The sequence below is a fragment of the Papio anubis genome, chromosome 12 (genome assembly GCF_008728515.1).
Source record: "Papio anubis isolate 15944 chromosome 12, Panubis1.0, whole genome shotgun sequence".
Taxonomy (NCBI): Eukaryota; Metazoa; Chordata; class Mammalia; order Primates; family Cercopithecidae; genus Papio; species Papio anubis.
The window spans coordinates 23,989,569-24,008,726 of NC_044987.1; the positions used below are offsets into that span (position 1 = coordinate 23,989,569).

Sequence of the window (19,158 nt, forward strand, 5' to 3'; positions counted from 1 at the left end):
AAGTATATAAATTGAGATTTGAGAGATGAAAAGCTAAATTTTGGGGATGGGAGAGAGAGGGATGTATCGCAGGGAGAGGGTGAAGTATCTATAAAGTCTCAAAGGTAGGAATTTTGGGTGAGTTCAAGCTCTTGAGAAAAGGCCAGTATCACCAAAGTGAGACAAAGGACAATGAGAAAAAGAGGGAAGAGGGTGGATAGGGGCCAGATAATGTGGAAAGGAATAGATGGAAGAATGGAATGGTGGATTTTGTTCCTGTTTGACAGAGTCTCACTTTGTTGCCAGACTGGAGCGCAGTGGTGCAATCTCGGCTCACTGCAAACCTCCTCCTCCTCACTCCTGGTTCAAGCAATTCTCCTGCCTCTTAGCCTCCCAAGTAGCTGGGATTACATGAGCCCACCATCACCAGCTGTTTCTTTTTGTTTTTGGTTTTTTTTTGTATTTTTAGTAGAGACAGGCTCTGGCCATGTTGGTCAGACTTTTATCTCTTGACCTCGTGATCCGCCTGTCTCGGGTTTTTTTGTTTTTTTTTTTTTTTTTCCCAAAGACGGAGTCTTACTCTGTAACCCAGGCTGGAGTGCAATGGTGCAATCTCGGCTCACTGCAACCTCTGACTCCTGGGTTAAATCAATTCTCCTGTCTCAGTCTCCCAAGTAGCTGAAATTCTAGGTGCGTGCCACCACACCTGGCTAAATTTTGTATTTTTAGTAGAGACGGGTTTTCACCATGTTGCCCAGGCTGGTCTCAAACTCGTGACCTTGTGATCTGCCCGCCTAGGCCTCCCAAAGTGCTGGGATTACATGCATCAGCCCATGAGTGCCAGGCCCACTCATGGTTTTTAATCAGGGGACTGATATGTCTGATTTCTGTTAGGACAAATTACCCAGCTGCTAAGCTCCAGAGCAGAAGCAGGTTAGCACAGCTTCAGGCGCACAGTGGCTGGCCAGCCCCACGTGCCGACTGTAGGGATGGAGCCAACAGGAGGTGCTAGAGACGAATCTTGGGGGCACAACTGGCAGGAGGTGCAGATGGACTGGATGTCAGGTGGGGCAGAAAGAGGAAGGAATGGTGCTCTACGGTTTCAGGTTCAAGCAGCCGGGTGGTGCTCATTACTGAGATAGGAAAGATTCGAGGAAGGACAGGTTACATCAGGAGGAAAAAAGCCAAAAGCTGTTTTAAATATGTTAGATTTCCAAGAAGAGATGTAAAGCAAGAAGTTAGACCTGTAAGTCAGGGCTCAGAGGAGAGGTCTGAGCTAAGGATGTAAATTTAAGAGTTTATCAACATCTAGAAAGGATTTAAGGTCATAGAAGAGATGAGATCACCCAGGGAGAAACTGTAAAGAAACTGAGTACTTTGGTCAGCCACGTTTGGAGTACGGTGTTCATCTGTGAGTAGGACTTATGACAAGTATGGTATTTAGATGGGCTCCTGCATTCAGCCTTAGGAATTAATGAAACAGCTGCCACCATAATGTTGTGGTAATAAGCTCTTCTTTATAACGATAACACTGCACCCTTCCTGATTTCATTTCTTTCATCTTTATTTTAGAAAGAGGCTTAGGCTTAACTCTATCTTTGGTGAATCTAGTTTAGCTTACTTATCTCGAGCTTATCTTTAAATACAAAGATTTGTGGACATGTCAAGATACTTGATCTTTAAAGCTTTTCTTCTGAGTCTGAATATGTGAATTTCTATGATACCAGCAGAATTCTTTAATTACATTTACATTAAATTTTCTTATTTCTTGGGCATTGGGAAAAAAGATTATTCCAGTGCTTATCTCTGTGTGATGATATGAAGGGTTAAATTCTTTTTAAATCTCTTTTCAAAATTTGCTATAATGAACAATGAATCTGTATTAATACCTATGTTAACAATATTAGCTAATATTTATTTAGCAGTTGCTTGGATTTACTAATTTGATCTTTACAGCAATTTTATGAGGTAGATATTAATATTATCCCCGCTTTACAGATGAAAAGATGAGGTATGAGTAGGTTAGATACCTAACCCAATGTCACAAAGCTGAAAAAGTGATAGAGCTGGGAAAGAAGCCCAGGCAGGACATTCTTCCATTCCAACCAATGACTTTCAGAAAACACTTTGTTTAACTGTGATTCAGAGTATGAATTTCATTTTACATCATGACCCAGTACACACATACTTGTAAATAGCTAAATAAACATTTAATAAGATAATACTCTTGCAAAAGATGGTATTTTTTTTGTTTGTTTTGCTTTTTTTTTTTTTTGGAAAAAAGTCTCGCTCAGTGCCCCAGGCTGGAGTGCACACAGTCTCGCTCTGTGCCCCAGGCTGGAGTGCAGTGGCGCAATCTCGGCTCACTGCAAGCTCCGCCTCCCGGGTTCACGCCATTCTCCTGCCTCAGCCTCCCAAGTAGCTGGGACTACAGGCGCCCGCCACCGCGCCCGGCTAATTTTTTGTATTTTTAATAGAGACGGGGTTTCACCGTGGTCTCGATCTCCTGACCTTGTGATCCGCCCGCCTCGGCCTCCCAAAGTGCTGGGATTACAGGCGTGAGCGACCGCGCCCGGCCGATGGTATGTTTTTATATGTTCTGTTCTTTTTGATTTCTTTAAAATGCTAGTTGGGAGTGACTAAATTGATTTCATGATCCTGTAATAGTTGCCACCTGCAGTTTAAAAAAAAACTGGACTGTAATACATAGTCACAGGTGATGAAGAAAAAAATACTTTTAAAAACTTAAAAGAATATTTTCAAGTATTAAGATCATAATACTTGTGTTTTAATTTAAAAGAAATTAATATAAAGCAATCCACACAAATTATTTATGCAAAAAGCATTTTACACTATTTTGAGAATATGTAGCTTCATGTAAAACAGCAGTTGGAAGCCATTTAAATAAATGTTAAAAATCTGTCTTCACAATCAAACAGGACATTTAAAGAGCTTTTGCTAACCTACAAAAATAAACAATACCTCATCAAAAAATAGGCAAATAATACTGCCCAAAGCAATTTACAGATTCAACACTATTCCTATCGAACTACCAACATCGTTTTTCACAGAACTATAAAAAAACTATTCCAAAATTCATATGAAATTGATGCAGGGTAGATGAGCCCCAAAATTAGGGCTTAGCTCAGGAAGGTTCTTGGCTTTGCCCAGGAAAGGATTCAGGGCAAGCCGGTGGTGTTAAATAGCAACTTTCATTGAAGCAGCAGCCTACAGCAGCAGCAGAGGTAGGACTCCTTGCGGAGCAGGGCTACCCCACAGGCAGTGTGCCCAGAGTAGCAGCTCAGAGGTTGTTCTGCAGTTACATATATATACACACACACATATATATACACACATACATATATACATACATATATACACATATATACATACATATATACACATATATACATACATATATATATATATATATATATTTTTTTGAGACAGTCTTGCTCAGTCACCCAGAGTGGAGTACAGTGGCACTATCTCAGCTCACTGCAACCTCCACCTCCCAGATTCAACTGATTCTTGTGCCTCAGCCTCCCAGGTAGCTGGGACTACAGGTGTGCACCACCACACCTGGCTAATTTTTGTATTTTTAGTAGAGATGGGGTTTCACCATGTTGGCCAGGCTAGTCTCAAACTCCTGACCTCAGTGACCTGCCCGCCTTGGCCTCCCAAAGTACCAGGATTACAGGCATGAGCCACCACACCTGGCCAGCACTTACTCTTTTTAAGAGACTCCCTATTCAATAATGGTGCTGGGATGTCTGGCTAGACATATGCAGAAGTCTGAACTTGGACTCCCTACCTTTCAACATATACAAAAATTAACCCAAAATGGATCAAAGATTTAAATGTAAGACCTCAAACTATAAAAAAGACAACCAAGGAAATACTCTTGTAGACATTGGATTGGCAAAGGATTTTTGGCTAAGTCCCCAAAAACAATTCTAACAAAAGCAAAAATTGGTAAGTGGGACCTAATTAAACAAAGAGCTTCTAGACAGCAAAAGAAACTATCAACAAAGTAAACAGACAACCTACAGAGTGGGAGAAAATATTCACCAACTATGCACCTAACAAAGGTCTAATATCCAGAATCTATAGGGAACTTAAATCAACAAGCAAAAAACAACCTCATTAAAAAATAGGCAAAGGACATGAACAGATACTTCTCAAAAAAAGCCATACAAGCAGCCAACAAACATGAAAAAATTGCTCCACATCACTAATCATGAGAGAAACGCAAATCAAAACCACAATGACATATCATCTCACACCACTCAGAAAGGGTATTAGCTGTTGGCCGGGCATAGTGGCTCACACCTGTAATCCTAGCACTTTGGGAGGCCAAGGCGGGCAGATCACTTGAGGTCAGGAGTTCGAAATCAGCCTGGCCAACATGGTGAAACCCCATCTCTGCTAAAAATATTTTAAAAATTAGGTAGACATGGTGGTAGACACCTGTAATCCAAGCTACTCAGGAGGCTGAGGCAGGAGAATCACTTGAATCAAGGAGGCAGAGGTTTCAATGAGCCAAGATCGTGCCATTGCATTCCAGCCTGGGCAACAAGAGCTAAACTACATCTCAAAAAAAAAAAAAAAGGATATTATTAAAAAATCAAAAAACAACAGATGCCATGTTAAATGATGTGGCGGGGAGGGAAGATAATCTAAATCCAATCATCTTTTTTTATACAAGAGATGCTAGTGCTGAAAGCTTCACATAATTTAAAACTTCAGTTGAGATAATTTTCCTACAGAAAAAAAAAAAAAGATAGAGAGGCAGGGCAGGGGTAAAGATGAATTTTCAGCACCCATAAACATCAGTCATTGCAGACTGAGGTACACTGCCACAGTTTTGTGCCTTCAACTATATAACCAGTTGTATTAGTCCATTTTCACGCTGCTGATAAAGACACACTTGAAACTGGGTAACTTATACAGGAAAAAGGGTTTACTGAACTTAGTTCCACAATGGCTGGGGAAGCCTCACAATCCTGGCGGAAGGCAAGGAGGAGCAAGTCACATCTTACATGGATGGCAGCAGGCAAACAGAGAGCTTACACAGGGAAACCCCCCCCCCACCCCTTATAAAACTGTCAGATATTGTGAGTCTTATCATAGAACAGCATGGGAAAGACCTGCCCCCAAGATTCAATTACCTCCCACTGGGTCCCTCCCACAACACATGGGAATTCAAGATGAGGTTTGTGTAGGAGGGGACGGAGCTAGACCATATCATTCTGCCCCGGTACACATTTCAAAACCAAGTATGCCTTCCCAACACTCTTAACTCATTTCAGCATTAATTCAAAAGTCCACAGTGCAAAGTCTCATCCAAGACAAGGCAAGTCCCTCCTGCCTATGAGCCTGTAAAATCAAAAGCAGGTTAGTCACTTCCTAGCTACAATGGGGGTACAGGTATTGGGTAAATACAGCCATTCCAAATGTGAGAAATCGGCCAAAACAAAGGAGCTACAGACCCCATGCAAGTCCAAAATAAAGCGGGGCAGTCAAATCTTAAAGCTCCAAAATGACCTCCTTTGACTCCATGTCTCACATCCAGGTCACACTGATACTAGAGGTGGGTTCCCACACTCTTGGGCAGCTCCACCCCTGTGGCTTTGCAGGATATAGCCTCCCTCCCGGCTGCTTTCATGGGCTGGCATTGAGTGTGGCTTTTTCAGGCATACCATACAAGCTGTCAGTGGATCTACCATTCTGAGGTTTGGAGAGCAGTGGCCCTCTTCTCACAGCTCCACTAGGTGATGCCCCAATAGGGACTCTGTGTGGGGGCTCCAACCCCACATTTCCCTTCTGCACTGCCCTAGCAGAAGTTCTCCGTGTGAGCCCTGACCCTGCAAAAAACTACTGCCTGGAACATCTAGGCATTTCTATACAACTTCTGAAATCTAGGTGGAGGTTCCCAAGCCCCAATTCTTGACTTCTGTACACTAGCAGGCTCAATACCACATGGAAGCTGCCAAGGCTTGAGGTTTGCACTCTCTGAAGCCACAGCCCTAGCTCTACATTGGCCCTTTCAGCCACAGCGGGGACAGCTGGGACAGCTGGGACACAGGGCACCAAGTCCCTAGGCTGTACACAGCAAGGGGGCCCTGGGCCCAGCCCACAAAACTACTTTTTCCTCCTATGCTTCTGGGCCTGTGATGGGAGGGGCTGCCATGAAGATCTCTGACATGCCCTGGAGACATTTTCCCCAGTGTCTCAGGGATTAACATTCAGCTCCTCATTCCTTATCAAAATTTCTGCAGCCGACTTGAATTTCTCCCCAGAAAATGGGGTTTTCTTTCTCGCATTGTCAGGCTGCAAATTTTCCAAACTTTTTTAATGCTCTGTTTCCTTTTAAAACTGAATGCCTTTAACAGCACCCAAGTCACCTCGTGAATGTTTTGCTGCTTAGAAATTTCTTCTGCCAGATACCCTAAGTCACCTCTTAAGTTCAAAGTACAAATCTCTAGGGCAGGGGCAAAATGCCACTAGTTTCTTTGCTAAAACATAGCAAGAGTCACCTTTACTCCAACGACCAACAAGTTCCTCATCTCCATGAGACCACCTCAGCCTGAATTTCATTGTCCATATCATTATCAGTATTTTGGCCAAAGCCATTCCACAAGTCTCTAGGGATTTCCAAACTTTCCCATATTTTCCTCTCTTCTCCTGAGCCCTCCAAACTTTTCCAACATCTGTCTGTTACCCAGTTCCAAGGTTGCTTCCACATTTGGGGTATCTTTTCAGCAGCACCCTACTCCTGGTACCAATTTGTTTAATTAGTCCATTTTCACACTGCTGACAAAGACATATCCGAAACTGGGTAATTTACACAGGAAAAACTGTTTAATGGACTTACAGTTCCACATGGCTGAGGAAGCCTCACAATACTGGCAGAAGGTGAGGAGAAGCAACTCATATCTTACACAGATGGCAGCAGGCAATCAGAGAGCTTGTGCAGGGAAACTCCCTCCTATAAAACTGTCAGATCTTGGGAGACTTATTCACTATGACAAGAACAACATAAGGAAGACCTGCCCCCAGGATTCAATTACCTCCCACCAGGTCCCTCCTACAACACATGGGAATTCAAGATGAGATTTGGGTGTGGACACAGCCAGACCGTATCACCAGTATTGTTTTCCATTACCCTACATCAAGTGATTTTTTTGTGAGCTTAAAAATATTCCTACTGTAATGCCTTTTAAAATCCTATTTTCTAAGCACTTTTGTCTATACAGTATCTACTCCCAAATCAACAGCACCAAATGTCAGGCTGATTGTTTAGCTTTTTTCCGTGTAAGATCATGTTTAGCATCCATTCCAATGTTATTGATTTGGGATATATTTCAGTACCACACCATCACTAAATGAAAGTTTAGTTAACACTGTTATGAGATATTAAGATTTAAATTTTTCAATGGCATAACAGCCACAACTTCCAATGCACACAAACAACAGCATGGTTGACCCACTTCTGTCAAAGATCAGGAAATATATCTACCAGCTAAAGTGGTTCCACCATATAACAGAAATAAAAAAATTCTTTGAAATAAATAAAAGCAGAGACACAAGTACCAAAATCTCTGGGATGCAGCAAAAGCAGTGTTAAGATGAAGTTCAGAGCACTGAATGCCTACATTGAGAAGTTAGAAAGCTCTCAAATAACAATCAACATTAACCTAGAAGAACTTGAAAAACAAAAACCCCAAAGCTAGCAGAAGAAATAACTAAACTCAAAGCAGAACTGAACAAAACTGAGACCCAAAAATCTATACAAAGGATCAAGAAAACCAAAGGTTGGTTTTCTGAAAGAATAAACGAAACGGATAGACCAGTAGCTAGATTAACAAAGAAAAAAGAGATGATCCAAATAAGCTCAATCAGAAATGACAAAGATGGCATTACAACCAATCCCATAAAGATACAAAGATCCTAGAGACTATTATCAATACCCCTATGCACATAAACTAGAAAACCCAGACACAGACCAAAGGAACAGAATAGAGAACCGAGAAATAAAGCTATTCATCTAGAAAATCTGAGCTTTGACAAAGTCAACAAAAATAAGCAATGAAGAAAGAACTCCCTGTTCAATAAATGGTGCTGGGATAGTTGGCTATTATATGCAGAAGAATGAAACTAGACCCCTATCACTATATACAAAATTTAACTCAAAACAGATTAAAGACTTAAATGTAAGACCTAAAGCTACAGAAGTTCTAGAAGAAAACCTCAGAAATGCTCTCCTGGAAATTGGCCTTGGCGAAGAATTTATGACTAAGTCCTCAAAAGCAATTCCAACAAAAACAACAATTGACAAATGGGACCTGATTAAAGAGCTTTGACACATTAAAGAAACTGTCAACGAAGTAAACACCCTACAAAATGAGAGAAAATATTCACAAACTATGCATGAGACAAAGGTCTAATATCCAGAATCTATAGGGAACTTAAACAGATCAACAAGCAAACAACAAATAACCTCATTAAAAAGTGGGCAGAGGGCTGGGCATGGCGGCTCACACCTGTATTCCCAGCACTTTGGGAGGCCAAGGCGGGCAGATCATGAGGTCAGGAGTTCGAGACCAGCCTGGCCAACATGGTGAAACCCTATCTCTACTAAAAATACAGAAATTAGCTGGGCATGGTGGCGGGCGCCTGTAATCCCAGCTACTCAAGAGGCTGAGGCAGGAGAATCACTTGAACACAGGAGGTGGAGGTTTCAGTGAGCCAAGATCACATCATTGCACTCCAGCCTGGGCGACAGAGCAAGACTCCGTCTCAAAAAACAAACAAACTAAAAAAAGCAAAGTAAACACCCTACAGAATGAGAGAAAATATTCACCAACTGTGCATCCGACAAAGATCTAATATCCAGAATCTATAGGGAATTTAAACAGATCAACAAGCAAAAAACAAATAACCTCATTAAAAAGTGGGCAGAGGTCAAGCATGGTGGCTCACGCCTGTAATCCCAGCACTTTGGGAAGCCAAGGAGGGCGGATCACTTGAGGTCAGGAGTTCAAGACCAGCCTGGCCAACGCAGCAAAACTCTGTCTCTACTAAAAATATAAAAATTAGCTGGGCATGGTGGCACACCTTTATAATTCCAGCTACTCGGGAGACCGAGGCATGAGAATCGCTTGAACTTGGGAGGTGAAGGTTGTAGTGAGCCGAGATTGTGCCACGGCACTCCAGCCTGGGTGACAGTGAGAGTTCGTCTCACTGTCGACAAACAAGTGGCCAACAAACATGACACATGAAGAAATACTCCACTCTGCAAACCAAAACCACAATGAGACACCATCTTGCACCAGTCATAAAGAGTATCATTAAAAAGTCAAAAAATTATAGATGTTGGCAAGGCTACAGAGAAAAGGAAACACTTAGCCAGTGCTGGTGGGAATGTAAATTAGTTAAGCCACTGCGGAAAGCAGTTTGGAGATTTCTCAAAGGACTAAAAATGGAACTACCATTTAACCAAACAATCCTACTACTGGGTACATACCCAGGAGAAAACAAATCATTCTACCAAAAGACACATGCGCTTGTATGTTTACCTCAGCACTACTCATAATAGCAAAGATATGGAATCAATCTGGGTGCCCGTCATTGTGGATTGGATAAAGAAAATGTAGTACATATATATCACGGAATACAAAGCCATTAGAAAAAAACAAAACTACGTCCTTTCCAGCAACATGGATACAGCTCAAGGCCATTATCCTGAGTAAATTAATAGAGACCCAGAAAAGCAAAGTGTTCTCACTTAAAAGTGCAAGCTCAACACTGGGTCCCATGGACATAAAGTTGGGAACAGCAGATACTGGGCACTACCAGAGGGGGAAGGGAGAGGGGCAAGGAGGAAAACTACCTATTGGTTACTAAGCGTACTGCCTAGGTGACAGGATCATTCATACCCCAGACTTCAGCATCACATGATACATCCATTTAACAAACTTGCATATATACTCCCTGAATCTAAATAAAAGTTGGGAAAAAAACAAAAGACATGAACAGACACCTCTCAAAAGAAGACACAGACACAAAAGCAGCCAACAAACATATGGAAAAATGTTCCACATCACTAATCACCAGAGAAATGGCAATCAAAACCACAATGAGATACACCAATCTTGACTTCAAGACAGGTTTGAGTCTTAGCCCTCTCACTTCCTGCGTGTATAACCAGGGAAACTTAATTTCCATGAGACTCAGTTTCTTCAACTATCAAATGGAGAGCTAAAAAAAAAAAAAAAAAGTCTACTTCATTTAACATATGCTGGAATGTAGTATACACTCAAATTCTAGTTGTTGTAATTATTTTAAAACTAGCAAAAAAAAAAAAATTAGATTTAGATATCCAAGGATATCCATGGTGGCTCATGCCTGTAATGCCAGCACTTTGGGAAGCCAAGGCAGGAAGATCTCTTGAGCCCAGGAGTTCAGGATCAGGTTGGGCAATGTGGCAAAACCCTGTCTCTACAAAAAATACAAAATTCAGCCGGGTGTGATGGTGCACCTGTAGTCCCAGCTACTAAGGAAGCAGAGTCAGGAGGATCACTTGAGTCCAGGAGGTTGAGGCTGCAGTGAACTGTGATTACACCACCACACTCCAGCCTGGGTGACAGAGCAAGATCCTGTCAAAAAAAAATTTTTTTAAAGATATTCAGCAAATATTATTGAGTGCCAACTCTCGACAAAGTCTACCGTACCTGAGTAACCTCATGGAGCAGTCTTTCAAAAACTAATAATCTAATAAGAGAGATAGCCATTCTCTCTAAAAAGGAAAACTGTTAAAAGCATTAACAAGGAGAGGTAGATTTAATAAATCATGGGCAAACCGAAGAAAGATAAATTAATTCTGATCTAGAAATGGTTCTTTAAAGGTAATGTGAACAGTGCCTTGAAAGAAGCAGAGTCAGATACACTCCTTGAACCTTATTCCAGACCAGTGGTTCTCAAACTTGAACATGCATCAATATCACACAGACAGCTGTTACAACACACAATGCTGGACCTATCCCAGACTTTGTGACTCAGTAAGTCTGGGGCAGGGGCAGGGGTGGCGGGTGGGGGAGGAGTGTCTGAGAATCTCTATTTCCCAGGTGACACTCATGCTAATGGTCAAGGAAACCCTCTGAGAACTGCTAATCTAGACACACAGTGCTTGAACAAAACTGACAGGTGATATACAGGGTATGCCTCAGGAAGTGTAAAAGGGCAGCTGTAGGAACACAGGCTTTGCACGTGTAGTTAAGGCATATGGTCAGAAGTCTAAAAATGAAAACTTTCTAAATAAATCACTTTCTAGGATAAGTTACCTTTCCTAGGAAGGTGAGCTGACATTCAAGATATTTAAGTACCCCTCTGTGCTAGGACATTTATTCTCTCTAACCTGGTATCTTTTAACTCTACTCCGTACCATCAGCTTTGCATCGCATACATAAACAGTAAGGTAATGAGGCCACAGCAGATTTCTGATCATGAGTTATTTAAATCTACGAAGAACAGAACAACGGTGTCACTCTATTATTATTTATAAACAAGAATATAACACTAACACATCCCGAATGTTAATATTTTACCTAGCATGCTATAGGTTAAACTTCTTAAAAAAACAAAACAAAACAAAAATTTGAAATCTAACAGTTTCACTTATGCATTTTAAGAAATGTTTCATACTCACCAAAGCCATCAATATCTAGATTATTTTCAACCACAACATCTAGCAGAGAATCACCAACTTTTCCTTTGGTTGTTAATGTTTCACCATCACGGTTTATAAAGTGGACTGTTATTTTATCTTCTGAGCTGGAAAAGAAAGCAGTCCTTTAGTATTTTTAGTAATTTCAAAACATAATTCAAAATAATTGGTTTAAAAGCCTATAAGGCCTTCAGAGTAGATGGGAACACAGGTGCCCAACACCATGCCTGGCTAATTTTTTTATTTTCATTTTTTGTAGTGACAGGGTGTCACCATGTTACTCAAGCTGGTCTCAAATTCCTGGCCTCAAGCAATCTTCTCAATCTGGCCTCCTAAAACTCTGAGATTACAGGCCTGAGCCACCATGACTAGCCGAAAGTATTTTCTTTTCTTTCCAAAGCTTATTCGGGAAGAAGGCAACACAAATCAAAGGCATCTATATCTACCCAGCTACCAGATAATAAGCTCTACTACCTTACAGGAAATGGCAATGACTACCTGGTCAAATGGCCTCAGTATATGTCTCCCTAATAGTCACAGTTATAAAACATTTGGCAATTATTATCACTCATGAACTCTATTTTACTCTCATACAAGCCAGTGCAATAGCTTGCACCTGTAACCCCAGTACTTTGAGAAGCTGAAGTGAGAAGATCGTTTGAGGCCAGGAGTTTGAGACCAGCCTGGGCAACAAGGCAAGATCCCATCTTCACAAAAAATAAAATAATTAGCCAGGTGTGGTGATGTGATCTGTAGTCCCAGCTAATTGGGAGGCTGAGACGGGAGGATCCCTTGAGCCCAGGAGGAGGAGGAGGCTGCAATGGGATATGACTGCACCACTGCACTCCAGCCTGGGCAACACAGCAAGACCCTGTTGTTTAAAAAGAAAAGGCCAAGTGTGGTGGCTCACACCTGTACAGGAGCACTTGGGAGGCCGAGGCTGGGGACTGCTTGAGCCCAGGAGTTTGAGACCAGCCTGAGCAACATAGAGAGACCCTATAGCTACAAAAAATAAAAATAAAAATGAGATGGTTGTAGGTGTGTGAAAAATAAAGGGCATGGTGGTATTTGCCTGTAGTACCAGCTACTCAGGGGGCTGAGGTGGATCACCTGAGCCCAGAAGTTCAGGGATGTAGTGAGCCGTGATTACACCATTGCACTCTAACCTGGCCAACAGCTCAAGGCCCTGTCTCAAAAAAAAACACGTAAAAACGTAGTCATATGACTCTGAAAAACATGAATGTGTCCATAAAAGACTAGACCAGGGTTGTAGTGAGCTTTTAAAAAGCCAATCATGGCCGGGCATGGTGACTCATGCCTGTAATCCCAGCACTTTGGGAGGCCAAGGCGGGCGGATCACCTGAGGTCAGAAGTTCAAGACCAGCCTGGCCAACATGGTGAAATCCCGTCTCTACTAAAAATACAAAAATTAGTCAGACATGGTGGTACATGCCTGTAATCCCAGCTACTTGGGAGGCTGAGGCAGAAGAATCGCTTGAACCCGGAAGGCGGAGGTTGCAGTGAGCTGAGATCACACCACTGTGCTCCAGCCTGGGTGGCAGAGTGAAACTCTGTCTCCAAAAAAAAAAAAAGGAAATCATTCTGCTCTCAACACAGCAACTGCTGTGCAAGTGCTACATAGACTACTATTGCTGAGAGACATTGTTTAATAGTTTCCTGCGTATTTGACATCTCATTTCAGTCCACATTGTATACTTACAAATCAAAGGGACTAGAAAAAGTTTTTTATTTGTTTGAATCTGTAAGATAAATACCTCCTTACATGTTTTATAAGATAGTAGGTTAGCTATCAGCTAGCTGACTTAAATTTCCTTCACTTCTCACAAACATCCCTCCAAAACTTGAGAAGACATTATACTAGCAACTAGATCCTTATTCCTCCACCATTGGTCATTTTAATTTTTACCTCACACTTGAAAAGATTCTCTTCAACTTAAAATAATGAGTTGTTATTCTTACTACTACCAATAGATGGCAATAGCCCATCAAACAAATCTTTAATATAAGTAAAACTCAGAATTAAATAATTTCAGAGCCATCACTATCTCAAAAGTTACCAAGTCCAATGATCCCATTTCACAAATGAGGCAACTGAAGCCCCACTGGATAATGCCCTCCCTAATATTATAACACTGGGAAAAAAAACCAGGATTCTATTCATTAAAACTCATCAAAAGGGTGTGTGTGTTCAGGAATGTTCCTCAAAAGGGCCTGCGCTCTCCAACTTCTTTTCACAGCCAAAAATGCTTTAAAACTAGTATTCCCACATATTATTCATGACTTTCAATATGAATAACTGCAATTTTTTTCAAAGTAGAATGACTGAGAATGAAAATACTCCAGAGGCAGGGAGACCACTTTGGAGGTTATCAAAACAGCATAAACTAATCAAGGACGGAGAACACAGTGATGTAACAGACATCCAGGAGGTAGACCGAAAGGTTTTAGTGACCATCTACTTAAGCTAAATTGAAAAGTGGGGAAGAAAAACACTGGGATTTCCGGCTCACGCAATTAGGTGGTACCATTTAACCTAGATTTAAGACAGGAAACAAAGGAGCTTTGGGGAAGACGGAAATAAGTTGAAGATTAGACCTGCTGAATTTAATAATGAAAAAGCCGGATAAGAATGTCCAAAAGCCAGATGGAAATAAGGGTATGGGTCTGAGCCCAGCAGGGAAGTCTAGAGATTTGACATCAATGAATGCCTGGTAGCTAAAGCTACAGGAAGTACATTAGAAAGAATTCCATCATTTATACACACTACTGAAAGCCAGAGGTTTTAGCGTTGTTGTTCTTCTGAAGCACTCTAGAGTTAAGCTTACAGCAAAGGAATTCAAAATCTCTTTTACATCAGCCTCCTCTTCTATAAAATCAGGACAACATTAATCTTACAGTTCTGACAATGTATGCAAAATATGTAACACATAGTAGAATTCAACAAACACTGATTAATAACTTTTATTTAAAGACCAAGCCCTTTTGCTAAGAAGTCCAACCTGTTGGTCTGTATTAAAAGTCAACAGCCCTACAAAAAACTGCCAAGTAAGAGTACTAACAGGTTTACGAAAGAATAGGAGAGGAAGTGGAAACGAGAGAAAAAAGTAATTCTTCAGTTGAAAGAGTATGGAACCTAAGAGTCAGAAGATGTAGACACTATGCCGGGAGTGGTCACTCACACCTGTAATCCCAATACTTTGGGAGGCTGAGGCAGGCAGATTACTTGACGCCAGGGGTTCGAGACCAGGCTGGCCAACATGGTGAAACCTCATCTATACTAAAACTACAAAACTTAGCCAAGTGTGATGGCACGCACCTGTAATCCCAGCTATTCGAGTGGCTGAGGCACAAGAATCGCTTGAACCTGGGAGGCAGAGGTTGCAGTGAGCCATGATGGCACCACTGCACTCAGGTGAAGAGTACACCAAAATCACCATTAAAGAACGTACCCATTAACCAAACACCACCTGAGCCCCAAAAACTACTGAAACTTTAAAAATAATAGAAATTTAAAAATTTTTTAAATTCACAAAAACTTCTTGAGTTCTAGTCCTAGTTTTGCCAGCTACTTAATATGAAATATTTATTTCCATTTACCTACCCTCCCTACCTCATAGAATTGTCTTAAGAGTCACATGAAATAATACACGTGAAAGCTCTTTGTTACCTAAATCACTGCAAAATGTAAAGTATTGTGTCACTGTATTTTAGAGTAAAAGGAGTTTTTCTGACTCTCAATTACTGATAGCTTATCCAGTTGTTAAACTTCAAACACAGAACTACAGTTTCTAGAACTGCTCTGCCTGTCCCTAAGAACTTTGTGCCATAACAAAGATGTTCTACACATACCTGCAATGTCCAATACAGCAGCCACTAGCCACATGTGGCTACTGAGTACCTGAAATGTGGCTAGGGAGATTGAATCTTTAATTTTATTTACCTTTAATTATCTTAAACTTCAATAGCCATATGTGATAAGTAGCTACTGTATTGGACAGCACAAGTTTCATTAACACAGTAAGAACTGGAAAATCCAGTTGTAGCTCCAAGGTCTGTAACAGAAATGATAAGACCATGAATAGAAATTGTGCCAGGCCGGGTGCGGTGGCTCACGCCTGTAATCCAAGCACTTTGGGAGGCCGAGGAGGGCGGATCACGAGGTCAGGAGATCGAGACCATCCTGGCAAACAAGGTGAAACCCCGTCTCTATTAAAAATACAAAAAATTAGCCGGGCGTGGTGGCGGGCGCCTGTGAGTCCCAGCTACTCGGGAGGCTGAGGCAGGAGAATGGCGTGAACCAGGGAGGTGGAGCTTGCAGTGAGCCGAGATTGCGCCACTGCAATCTAGCCTGGGCAACAGAGCGAGACTCCATCTCAAAAAAAAAAATAAAAAAGAAAAAAGAAATTGTGCCAATAAAGAGGGCAGCAGGATTATGAGGAAATAGATGTGTTCCCCTTTAAGACAACCTGACATATCCAAATCTGAAAAAACAAATCTGAGAAAGGTAACTCCCAATTATTACAAAAACATTCACATTCCCTTGTACCAGTTACACAAGTATGTTCAGTATCTGTCCCAATTTACACAATTGTACAAAACTCATCCACTGTATAACAGAAAGCAAGGCACCCACACAGATCAAAGGCAGGGAAGTGCAGAGGAAACAGGAACAAATAAATCTGGTTTGCCTTCTTCCTGATTTCCCCCAAAGTTCACACAACAAAAATGTATGGAGCACGCATTAGATAACGGGATTAGTGGGGAAAAGATGACTGAAAGTCTTACACCCTACTCTCAGACCTTCTCAAGAAGAAACTAGAAAAAGCAGCATATAAATCCAACATACTCTCCCTCTAGTTCTCTATTCCTGCTACCCTACATCATGGGGTCAAAGGGCTGTTGAGAGATCTGCTTTATATAAATCGCCACCATGTCGCTAGCCTCCTTGCTGCTAGAAATCATGTGTAAATTTTATCTCTAGTATATCTAGGGAGTGTCTTTGAAAAACAAATATGCCCAAGAACCTAAAACTTCAACACATTTGGGGGAAATTGTTCACATCTCTTAAAATATTTAAAACAAAACCCTCTCAATATTGTGAGCCTAGGAGGCGGCTGCGGCTGCTGCTGCTGCTGCGGCTGCTGCTGCTGCTGCTGCTACCACCAAGTGGCATTTACTGAGCCCTCACTATGTGCCAGGCACAAGACTACCCGTACCGCTGTATTAACTCATTTATTTTTCAATTAACCGTAGGAGGTCTAAACTGTTATTATCTTCAACTTGCAAATGGGGAAACTGGGTTCCTAAGCACTGACGAAGTTAGGCACGTCAGACAATCCGTGCCAAAGCGAAGTTTCAAGTCCCGGCGGATTACTTCAAAGCAGGGGCTTTCAACACTTGAGCAACTAGCAAAGGGCCTACAGAGCAGCAGAGGTTATGGGCTTGGTGTATTCTACCTGGACACCCCCTGACAAAGACCTGGGACCTAGGTGTCCTCCCAAAGCAGGGCAAGGCCGGGAAAGAAACGGCTGGCAGGAGTGTCAGGCCAGGACAGCAGCAGGGGAGCCTGTCGCGAAGGTCACTGCCAGTTTCGGGCAGAGCAAAGGTCAGATCCCAGACAAATCACACGGAGAACAAGCAGCAGCCAAGTCCCGGCTTTCCTGTGGGCACGGGAGGCGCTGGGAAAGGTAGCTGGGCATCCAGAGTCCCCGATTCCCGCCGGGAGTGGGTAATACGGGAAAAACTTTGCGGTGCGACGGAAGGGAGTCAGCGACGCCACCGAGCAGCGAGACGGAGCCGCGAGGGCACCCCAGAAGAGCGAGGCGAGAGGCAGGCCTCCAGGGTGTGGGCCCGGCGCGTAGAAGGCGGCGCAACCAGACTGGGCCCAACCAGCCAGACGCCACCCACCGGGGACCCCGGCCCGTGCCCACACGGCGCCCTACCTGCTCCGCGCCCGCGCCGACACGCTCAGCGGCCGGCTCGCCCCGGCGCTCCCGCCCGGCGCCCGGCTCCTCAGCAGGCCGCTGACTCCAGCGCGGGACCCAGCGTGGTGCAGCCACCGGCCGGCCGGGCCGCCGAGTACCGCAGAAGCGGCGCGCAGCAGCCGGGCGCCCCCAGCGGCAGCCATCGCCCGCGGTCCGGAACTGCCGGAAGCGACGCAGGCCGCGGGCTGCGGCCGCGAGAGACTCCAAAGAGGCGGGGACCGCAGCTGCGGCGCAGACGCCGGAGGGCCGTGGCGAAGGGCGCGGGACTGGAGTGGCGGAGAGGCCCCACTGGGAGCAGCGCGCCGAGGCCCCGCGTGCCTTCCGGGTGACCTATAAAGACACTGGCGAGCAAAGTGCGGCCCCGCCCCGCCTCTCCCGCCCACGCCGCCAAGTCCCACGGGGCGGGGCCAGCGCAGGGGACCTTTACCTATCCTCTAGGTTCCGTCGTAAGCTGAGTGGTTTCTTAGCGCCTGGAGTTGCCATGCAGAAACAAAATAGTTTAAAAGATAGCTGGACGTCTAGCGGAAACCGGTTAGCTAGACCACTGTGTTCTGTTCCGTGTCCCCCCATCCCCCAGCCGTTAAAAAAAGAAAAAACTGGGAAATTGTGTCATCTTAGAGTCAAGTTAGAGCAAAAGTGAATTCTGCGCACTGTAAAACAAGGACAGGGGGAAATTTTGGAAAATCTCAGAATGCTATTATACAGAGAAATAATTATGACAGTAAAATTGTAAATGACAATAATGAATAGGCTTGGGGCTGCTGCAGAGGACAGGCAGCCATCCTAGACCTTGACTGGCAAATAAATGCTGTCTGAGTACATGAAACCCACGAGACTGAACAGGAAACTTTGTGATGAGCTGAGATTTCTTTTTTTTTTTTTTTTTTTTTTTTGAGACGGAGTCTCGCTCTGTCGCCCAGGCTGGAGTGCAGTGGCCAGATCTCAGGATGAGCTGAGATTTCTAAAAGACTTTCACAAAAACCAGAAAAGATGAACTTTAAAAACACTTTATCATGGTTAATATGTTGTGGGAAATGCATGGGCTTTAAGATCAGAAATAGCAATGTTCAGATCCAAAGTCTACTACCTTAGAGATCTGAGACCTTGGAAAAATTATTCTCCTAGAGGATCAGAGTTTCCATAACTCTCAAACACAGATAAGATGTTCCAGCCTTCAGGGCCATTCCGATGTTAAACAAACACGCAAAACATACAGTGCGTCACAAACCAGGAAGGCTACCACTTCCTGGGCCTTCCTCCATCAGGGTACTCATAAAGAGGCTAAAGGCCAAAGTCAAGGGGATATTGCAGATATGCTAAACACAATCAGATACTTTTTTTTTTTTTTCTTGGCATGGAGCCTCTCTTTTGCCCAGGCTGGAGTGCAGTGGTGCGATCTCGGCTCACTGCAACCTCCGCCTTCCAGGTTAAAGTGATTCTCCTGCT

At 43.1% G+C, this 19,158-nt stretch overlaps 1 protein-coding gene across 1 annotated transcript in view; it reads right to left on the reverse strand.

Annotated features, from left to right (window-relative positions):
• Positions 1-18,576, reverse strand: part of FDX1 (ferredoxin 1) — a 36,736-nt gene extending 18,160 nt beyond the window's left edge. The window contains exons 1-2 of the mRNA XM_003910668.5: positions 17,671-18,576; positions 11,690-11,814 (exon numbers count right to left, since the gene is read on the reverse strand). Of these exons, the coding sequence (XP_003910717.2) occupies positions 11,690-11,814; positions 17,671-17,855 (310 nt within the window). The 5' untranslated portion in view covers positions 17,856-18,576. The remainder of the gene's footprint in view (positions 1-11,689; positions 11,815-17,670) is intronic.
• Between the last annotated feature and the right edge of the window lie 582 nt (positions 18,577-19,158).